This window comes from Echinops telfairi, unplaced genomic scaffold, assembly GCF_000313985.2.
Source record: "Echinops telfairi isolate 266 unplaced genomic scaffold, ASM31398v2 ScPeMD7_7462;HRSCAF=8500, whole genome shotgun sequence".
NCBI classification, from domain to species: domain Eukaryota; kingdom Metazoa; phylum Chordata; class Mammalia; order Afrosoricida; family Tenrecidae; genus Echinops; species Echinops telfairi.
In genome coordinates, this window is record NW_022111362.1 from 2,335,488 (window position 1) to 2,345,026 (window position 9,539).

Genomic DNA, 9,539 nt, shown 5'->3' on the forward strand with positions numbered 1-9,539 from the left:
TAGTTTTCTAACTCCAGTTCTTTGAGCATTTCATTTTAATGCTTAATTGTCAAGCTCTTTTACACCATCATTTACAAAGCTCATTTTAGCTATTCTATATTCTACAGCAAGGCCTGGTATCCATAGTGGATCATGCATTAGGCTGCTAACAGCAAGGACAGCAGTTTAAAACCAAAAGCCGCTCAACCACAGAAAGATGAGGCATTTTGCTTCTGTAAAGATTCACAGCTTTGGACAATCAAAGGGGCAGTCCATTCTGTCTTAGAGGGTCACTGAGTCAGAATTTACCCAATGGTAGTGAGTTTTCCTTTTTTGTTATGTTCAAAAGCAACTTTCTTGGTCTATTTTGACATCTCCTTTGGCTTTTCTTTCCTTCTATTTAAATGACTGGTTTTCTCCATGTGGGAGCCCTGATGGCTTAGTGGTTACAAATTGGGCTGCAAACTGCTAGGTCAGCAGTTCAAAACCACCAGCTGCTCTGCAAGAGAAAGACGAGGTTTTTCACTCATGTAAAGAGAGGCAGCTCTACTCCGAGTTCTACAATAGTAGAAAGATCTACTATCGTTCACTATGAGTTGGAATCTACTAGGTGAGTATTTTCGTATTTTCCCCCCTTCATATAATTTCACAGCTCCTTGGTAGGTATTCATCATTATGTGTTCCATTGCATTTTTGACCAGTTCCAATTTTCCTAGCTTCCTACTGCGCATGTTCCAAGTTCCAGTCATTAGGAGCTCTGCAGCTATTTCTCCTTAGCTTGAGTCGTGCCCTGTCAGGAAATGATGATCTGAAAGCTCCCCTCCTGCAGGCTTTACCCCAGCGACCCTACCATAGCCTGCGCCACTGCAGGAAACCAGCTGTCCCTTGGTCACACTCCTTTGCCCTCCAACTCAAGTCGCACACCTGGCACGATTCCTGACAAGGTTCTGCTTCCATTGAGCAGGCCTTCAGTGTCCGACGGGTCGGAGAGCTACACATAGGTTTTCAGTAGCTGCTACTCCGAAGTGGCCAGCTGAGTCCTTCCTTCAGGATCTGTTCTTCAGCCGGATGCTCTGCTGAAACCTGTTCACTTCGGTGACGCTGCTGGCATTTGAAATACCAGTGACACAAGCCACCTCAGTACGGCAAACTGAGTAGTGGTGGGAATGACACAAGAGTTCCTAGAAATTTCCTCTTCTGTCTTCTTCTCAAATATCTCAGCCACACCACATACACCACAACAAAGAACCTGGCAGAGACCACAGCTGGGGTGCTGCCCTTAAGAGCAGATGTTCCCAAAGAGGCCTTATACCTCTCTGAGTCAGTATTATTCTCTCTGCTCCCTGCCTTGTGGCCTTGCCAGGAACCCTCCCCCAACCCCCATGCCCTTCTATAATACCTGGATGAAGGGTACACTGTCCCTCCAGTGGACTTCACTGTGCCCTCACTGGACCAAGATCCTGGCCCTTCAACCTCAAGTCCCTGTAAATGAGCTTATGTAGAGGTTCCTGAGTACAAATTTCTACTTACAGTTGTATGAGTTTCATTGGCTAATTGTTTTGAACTCCTGAGACACAGGGCGGAAATCGCAAAGCAGAAGAAAACAAACTGGCATGAGGAAAAGATTTTGGAACATTCCAAAGTTGGCTGGCTTTAATTTGGGAAAAAAGATTTTAGCTACAGATATTCAAATTTAAGGCACATTCCAAAATACAAAAATCTCTGTCACTGGCAAGAACCTAGCTTTCTCCTGACAGTTTTGCTGGGAGACGAGACAGGTGACTTTCTTACTTCTCTGAAAAAGGAGTGAGTTTGGCAATAGGTGCAAACAGTACCTCTTAACAGTCCTCCTTCTGATTTCTTCTGGAGGGAATGGCAGTGCAGCCAATCTCTCACCAGAAATGTAGATGTAGCCAATCATGTGGCAAGTAATGTATAAAAATATGCTTCCAAATAGAAATATAAAATTACTGAATGCAAATGAAACCAAGAGTCGTAGCCACAAGTAAAAGAAATGATTGCATGAAACAGAAGAATAAATGTCTACTTTAGCAGCAGGAGGCTGTGCGGGATGGGGAAGGAAAAAGCTTCCTGAAAGAGCTCTAAAAGGACCCAGGCCCTTCAGTGTGATTTGTGGGCTAGGAGAGGTGGGTGTGTGATGGGGTAAAGGCTCTATGGCTGCTCCACACTAAGACACCTCAGGGGTTACTTTCGGCCATTTCCTTGCATGACTATTGCTGGGAGGTGAGCAGAAATGGCCACCAGGCACTGTTCAGTCATTGCCACCACAGAGCTTGAGCAGAATCTTCCGGTAATCCCCCGAAGTGTCGCCCTGCCCCGGAAACAAGGAATACATCAGTGAAGGGAAGCACATAACTTTAGACATTCCTACGTCTGCTTTCTTCAGCCCTGAGTCCTCTTACAGAAAAGCAGGCCTCGCGCTATGGGATTTCTCACTGCCTTAGTCCTCCAGGGGGGAGATGTGCAGACCCAGAGCTGTGCTCCCCGCCACCCCAATGAAAAAGTGCAGAAGTTGAAAGACATAAACACCAAAACCAAAGCAAAACACAAAAATACCTTAAATCAGGGCTAGCCAATATATATCGGCCTATTCTTAAGGCATTTATGTTGAGCTACATGGGAATTATGCCACGATGCAGTGTTAGATCCTCTGCAAGGATTGTCACCAATCAATATGAACACCAAAGGCAGGTTCCATTATGATTCCGGTGTTCACCCTGATGCCTCCTCCCTCTTGTAGCCTTCACTGAACCCTGGAACTGCAGGCCAGGCTAAGTTCATGTCTAATCACTTCCTGCTACCCCCAGCCCCGGGAGAGCAAAACCAGTTTTTCCCCAATGCCCACTGGCACACCAGGGATATTCTGTAAACAGTTCCAATCCTCTGCTATTGTCATAACTGGGGGCCAGGTTAAGCTAACAGTAACATGTATATGAAGCAATATATTTTACAGGAACTGCCTCGTGGAAGAGGCAAAATCTTCACAGAGGGGGAACCATTACTGTGCCCATTTAAAAGATGATGGGACTGGTGTTTAGGAGACTATCGAATCAACTGGCAAAAAATCCACAACTGGATTCCAAGCGAGACAACTCCAGAGCCCAGTATCTAAAGTGCCTTCCTCTGCCACCTCTGCCATGAAGCAGTAGCATCACTGAGCCTGAGGACTTGAGTTCCCACCGCTGGAACCCAGACTCATAGGTGGTGGGACTCTCAAGTCAGGCACCAACCAAGGTGGTGGAAAGATCCTGCTTTCTGTTCAAAGAGCTGTGGAGGAGGTAGGGTGGGTCAATAGCAGGGTGCAAGACCGAGCTTGTCTTCAAAGAGCTTAAGGTCTCTTTGGGTGCAATAAGACAAATGTAAACTTGATTTTACATTTTATAAAAACAAGATCGTGTGGCAGACAAGCTTTGGACTTGAGGGAGAGTGAAATGGCCAGGAGGTCCACAGGGGGAGTGAGAGGGCAAGCAGCAGCCCGGAGGCCCATACCGAGATATCGTGGTACAGCGACTTGCCGTACATCCTCTTGTACTCTGCTCTGATGTCCAGGAGGTCAATCTCACTTCGAGACACCATGATGCGAATCAGCGTCCGGTCCTTTGTTCCTGCTCCCTAAAGAGAGCCCATCCGAGGGCATGAGCAATAGTCTTTCACACCTCCGCCCCTACCCTGACACTTTGGTTTCCTCCTGTACGCCCCAGGGCTAAAAGTGTGGTTCTCTAAGGTTGTCTGTCCTTAACCCCAATCCCAGCCCGAGCAGGCTGGGCCTCTACTTTTGCCAGCCCCAGGGTGTTTGCACATACCCTCATGGCCTTGTTCAGCCTTTCAGCAAAGAAGGCCGGGGTATTCTTGAGGCATTTCACTAGAGGAGAGAAACAGAGCACGATCAGATCTGCAGAAGCACGTCTGTCCTGGGCGTCAGGAGGTTCCGGTGTCAAACCCATCCCTGCGTCCATCTCCGACCCTCTCCAGGCTCAGCTCACTATCACATGAGCTAGGGTCTTTGGAATGAAAATAGGTAACCTCTCTCCCAGCAGCCAAGCTGGAGGAAGGGTCCAGAGAGGAGTCGGGCATTTCAAAGATGACTGGAGTTGGAGGGAGAAAACGTAAAGGTTGAGGAGAGACCATGTGGCTGTTGAGGCAGGGAGGAGACCCTCGAGATGTAACGCCTCTTGTGGAGAATGGGACTAAGCAGAACACGGGGTTCCCTAGAGGTCTCAGCCCAGAAGGTCTCCATGATCCACCATGAAGGGCACACAGGGAAAGGAGGACCAGGCTTTCATGTTTCTCACTCAGAAAGCTCCAAGAAATGAGTGAAAACGTGAAAACCACCATTCTTTCAAGTGGCTATCAAGAGGGGCTGCAAGGACTGTGGGTGGAAGAAGGTACAGGACCCAGGAGTCTGGCGGGCACTGCCTTTACCGGGTATGTGCACTGGCAGGGGCACCATTCCAGCTGGGGCTAAGTCAGCTCTCCTATCGTAGGCCTGCATTATTGTGCCAAGTAAACATCTTTCCACTCATTTCTATCACTAGCCTCGGACAACTGCCCGCAGGGCTGTACTTTCAGAGAAAATTTGACAGGATCTGAGTCACCCTCCTCTGGAAGAGAAGCTGGATGCTCTCCCATGGATACCTACACGGAAGCTCTCTTCCTCGGAACTGAGCATGGAATACAAACAGGAGGCCTCTGGGACAGCTAGAGGCTCAAGTCCACAGTGATCCTGGGAGAAGTATGACCCAATGGAGTGAGCCGCCTTAGACCCTGTGGGCAAGGCAGGCCTGAAACACCTACCGACGGCCAGCATGCCTTGCTCCAGGTCTCCAGACATCTCTCGGCAGATGCTCTTCTCAATGTCCCGACCTGTCATCCGCTGGTACTCATTGAAAACTAATGGGAAACCAGAAGCAACACATAGTAAAGATGCCTCTGCTCAAGACACCGGCTGCCCCTCCCTGGAACCTACCTCTCCCACTCAACTCCCGGTGCTCTGGACAGCAGCCTGACAAGACTGGCCCAGCCCTCCAAACCCTGCACCCCAGCAAGGTGCAGGCTTCCTTACTCAGCCTGCTCACCAGGCTCTACCCCAACCCCCTGCAGGGCCCGCTCCAACTCCAGCGTAATCTCCCTCTCTCCTCCAATCCCATCCCCTGCAAGGCCCCTCTCACTTCTCTATCACTTTGGCCAGTTTTGCCCCCATCTTAGTGGGAGCCAGCTGCTTCCCCAGCATCTCAAACACAGCCCCTCCGTCAAGGAGCTCAACTTATAGTTGGTAAATGACTGTAGCAATAAATAAATGGTAAACAGACAAACACAAATTCAGACTCACAGTGCTCTCAAGCATGTGAGAGGGTTTTCGATGGCTGATTTTTCAGGAGAACACCTGAAAAGGCCTGCCTTCTGAGGTGCCTCTGCGTGGACTTGAACTGCCAACCTTTCAGTTAGGAGCTGAGCACCTTAGACATTTGCATCATCATCCAGGCACTCCTTCTTGTTTTTCTTATAATTATTTCTTATGGCACACTGGATTTGCTGTTCACCCTCTGGGGCGTGTGCTCCTATCTGTACTCTTCTCCATTCTAAAGACCCTCCCTTTCCTTCCTGCAGGAGATGATTAGGGAAACTCAGTAAACCTAGATATGGCTCTTCTTTGCGATTTTTTGAGGCAGCAAACCCAAAACCTAAACCAAACTTGCTGACTGCATCGAGTTGATGCTGACTCAGAGTGACCCTACAGGACAGAGTAGAACCACCTCGGTGGTTTCCAAGAGGGCAACCCTTTCCAGGAGGAGCAAGCCTTCTTTTCTCCCTCGGAGTGGCTGGCGGCTGCAAGCTGCTGATTTTGTAGTTCGCATCCCGAGGCAAAACCAGTTCCACGCAGAGCAAACCGGTCACATGTTCCTGGTAAGGTTAGCTTCCCCACACCAACTTGTCAACTTTCATTTAACTGGCCCCGGGGAAGCCTGGGACATCCTTACCTGCCACAAGGTGTGCTCGGCTCCGGGAGCACAGAACTGCATTGAACTTAGACTCATCTGTCCCCAGGCGGTTCTCCCCAGCGGCATACAGCTCCTGGACAGAGTACAAGATAAGCATGCAGTGAGGTCCCTGCCCCGACCGCCTGCTTTAGGCTATCTAGAAAGCACCTTGGGTGGTCTCCTGGCCCTGCGTGCCTGGGGGAAGGCGGTGGGAGGTAGCACACTGATGAGGGAGCTGTGCTTGTTGCAGGCCTGCTGTGAGACATTCACTGGACCAAACTGGACCCCCTCCACTCCACATATTCCCCTTAGGGAGTGGTGCAGGATTCTAAGAGCTCTGGACCAGGAGAACCAAGGTACAAGCAGGTTAGGCAAGAACAGCCATAACCCATCAAAGGGAGTGACGCTGCAGGAAAATGGGATAAGAGCCCTGGGTCGGAGTTCTAGTTCTGCTAACAACTGGCCCTGGACCTCTCAGCAGCTCACTGCCTTCTCTGAGCTTCAGTTTCCTCATCAGGAGAACAAAAGGACGAGAAGAATCCTCTCTTCCTAACAGGGGGATGTTCCAATGTGATCACGAGACCACTAGCTGACACTTAGGCAAGGGGGATCAGTGGGGAGTTCTGCTGCAGGTAGAGCTACTAAGTACACCCATCTCGATCTCACCCCAATGTCATGGGCGTCTAATTCCAATTGGCATACTGCGGTCTAAACTCACTAGTGGGAAACCCAAACTCCACCAGCAAGGGGCACAGCCCAGAAGCCTGGAGAAAGACAGAATATGAGCATAAAGACTTCCCCCTCATCAAAAGCTTAACCAGGCAAATGCTAAGTTTGCCCCTTCACAAACACACTGACATATGCAAGCAAACACAGGAAAACCACTGAGTCCTATGAAATCCCACATCCGCAAATGTGCTCAACCAACTGTTAAAATATTTAGCATCTCACAAGTTTCCTCTTATACATGTGGAAACTGAGACCCAGAGAGCCCGGGTGATGTGATCAAGGTCAGACAGCTGACAAGCAGCAGAGCAGGGCTGACATGCACAGCATCCCAAGTCGTTTCCTTATCCACTACCCTTTCCACCTCAGAGAGCTTTCCTTGTGCAGTGGTACCTGTGGTAGTGACATAACTTCATGTCAACTTGAAGATATATAAAAGTGTAGGGGTGGTATTCAGCCTGTCAATCAGGTCACAGTGTGATGGTGCCTCCTTGTGGGCATGGCTTTCTCATGAGGAGGGAACCTCCCCTTTCTGTCTGCCTTCCCTGTCCTGCTGACGGACCCTGATGGCTGTCAGAGCCCAGTGGTGCTGCATCCACTGACACTGGATCCACACAACTTTGCACCTACCAACCTGTGATCTTCCTGCATTCTGTGTCATTGCTTGTGACTGTGTGAGTCTGAAGGGGGACTTATGGCCTAGCAGAGTTGGACTAGAATGTTGTCTTGATATACAATTACTTCTTGATATAAAGCTCTACCTTACACATGTGTGTTACTGGATTTGTTTCTCTAGCCAAACCAGCCTAACACAGTGCCACCTGGATGAGAAAGCCCAGCGGGGTGCCCAGCTGGGTGGTCACTCACCTGGACATCTCTCTGGACAAGTGACAAGTCTATATTTGTGCTCTCATTCCGATTTCCCTGAAAGAACAAAGGTGGCGTGGTCAGGCCCAGTCCACTTCTCAGAGCGGCCCACCTCTCCTCCCACTCTCTTTAACGTTATTCAAGGCCCCCCAAGCCCTGAGGTGAGAGAGCACCTGAGAAAGGGAGACGAGGAGCCGCTGGAAGTGCCCTGATGTGTCGTCCCGAATGGCCTCCTCCAGGGTCTTTTTGAATTCTGAATGGGGGCGATACAGGGAAAGTCTATTTGCAGTCCCTGGGAGGAGCTGTAGACAGGCCACAGTGGGCATAGGAAGGAGAGGGACCCAGAAGGCCAGAGTCCAGGGGACAGAGGGATCTGCAGAGCACAGCCCCTGGGAGACTTGCAGGCTGCCCCACCTGTCTTGTAGGCTCTGCTCAGCTCCCGGATGTGCTCATTGCTTCGGGAGGCCAGGATCTCAATCAGACAAGCTTCATCAGTGCCAGCTCCCTACGGAAACAGAGAACACACCAATCATAGACTTTCAGCCTCCCCTAACAGCAGCCAGGATAGAAAGCAGATGCCCAGCAAGGCCCTATCCCACAGAGGCCCAAACCCAGCAACAGGCAAGGCTGCTGCTGCTGCCCGGGCTCCTACTGTTGTTGGGAAACACGAGGCCTAGAAATACCTATTTCTGTGTCCGCCAAAGACAGATCATGTTGATTCAAGAAACTCTTAAGCTTTTATCTGCAAATGCTAGACAGAAGGAAACAGTGGGGTTTGCTACCTCCAAACTGCTTCACAGACTCAGCAAAAGTCAAGCACCTATATGACACAAACAGGTTTTGTTTGTGTCCGAGGAGATAATTGACAGATGAGCCCAATCAATGTGAGCATGCTTCACAGGAAAACAATCTTCATGTCTCCAGGGTGCTAGCCCTGAGACCTCAAGCTCCACCGCTTCTCTAGACGAAGGCCCTGCTTGCCTCCTCCATCTTGAATTAGAACATCCGGATTGATTAAGTTTAAAAAGGATTTTTTTTCCAGCAAGGGAGGGGGCTATTACATTTTAGATTTTCAACAAACTCAATCTTAAATGGTTATATTTCCAGTATTTTGATTAACAGCAGGTTACCTCTTTCACCTCCTTTGTCCCCGCCACAGCACAGCTGAGCTGATTCCCAACCATCACAGCCACAAGAACAACAACGGGAAATTATTCATGAGCAAACTGACAACTAGAGGCGCAGTGATGGACAACATGGCGACATGGTCCACAGTCAAGTTGGGATGGGTAGCCAGAGGTGTTTTGTTCCAAATATGGCCGATGAGAGAGATGAGAAGCAACTGAGAAGGTGGGGCTAACCCAGGCTCGGGAACTCTGCTGTTCACAGCCCTGGGATCAGCCTCTGGATGTTGGGGGCATTTTTGTGTCTTAATGGACTCCTTGCCTTTGTGCCACTTATGGACCTCAAATGTGTCTGTTACTTGGTAATGACAGTGTTCTAATAAACGAGAATGGTATCAACTTCAGTTCTATCACCTTCTCTCATCTTAGTACATCATTAACTTCCTCGACAGCACAAGCCCCGACTTATTTTATGGTGGTAAAGACTTAGATGCCTCATGAGGAAATCACTAGAAGTTCAGCTTTTCACAGAACCTGGACTCCAACTCAGTTGCCCCATGGTTTTTTAGGTCCTGTGTCCCCAGCTGTGAACACACATGAGACAGACCCCCATACATACCTTGATGGCTTCCTTTATCTCATACACATCAAAGAGGATCGGGGTCTTCATCATAGCCAAGATGGTCTTCTCAAAGTTCCCTGACAGTTCAGACTTCAGATCTTTGATCAAGTCCTGGTTGGATATTAAATAAACAAAATGGATTTGTGTGTGGGGAGGTCAGATGCGCAGGCATTCCCTCCCCTGAGGGCAATCAGTTGCCAGACTGCTGTCTCATCCCACCAC

At 49.3% G+C, this 9,539-nt stretch overlaps 1 protein-coding gene across 1 annotated transcript in view; it reads right to left on the minus strand.

The window, feature by feature from the left end:
* Positions 1-1,592: 1,592 nt before the first annotated feature.
* The window catches only part of ANXA11 (annexin A11), a 9,712-nt gene continuing 1,765 nt past the window's right edge, over positions 1,593-9,539 (minus strand). Inside the window, exons 3-11 of the mRNA XM_030888376.2 lie at positions 9,315-9,428; positions 7,986-8,076; positions 7,745-7,824; positions 7,572-7,628; positions 5,979-6,072; positions 4,795-4,890; positions 3,804-3,862; positions 3,490-3,612; positions 1,593-2,311 (exon numbers count right to left, since the gene is read on the minus strand). Of these exons, the coding sequence (XP_030744236.1) occupies positions 2,252-2,311; positions 3,490-3,612; positions 3,804-3,862; positions 4,795-4,890; positions 5,979-6,072; positions 7,572-7,628; positions 7,745-7,824; positions 7,986-8,076; positions 9,315-9,428 (774 nt within the window). The 3' untranslated portion in view covers positions 1,593-2,251. The remainder of the gene's footprint in view (positions 2,312-3,489; positions 3,613-3,803; positions 3,863-4,794; positions 4,891-5,978; positions 6,073-7,571; positions 7,629-7,744; positions 7,825-7,985; positions 8,077-9,314; positions 9,429-9,539) is intronic.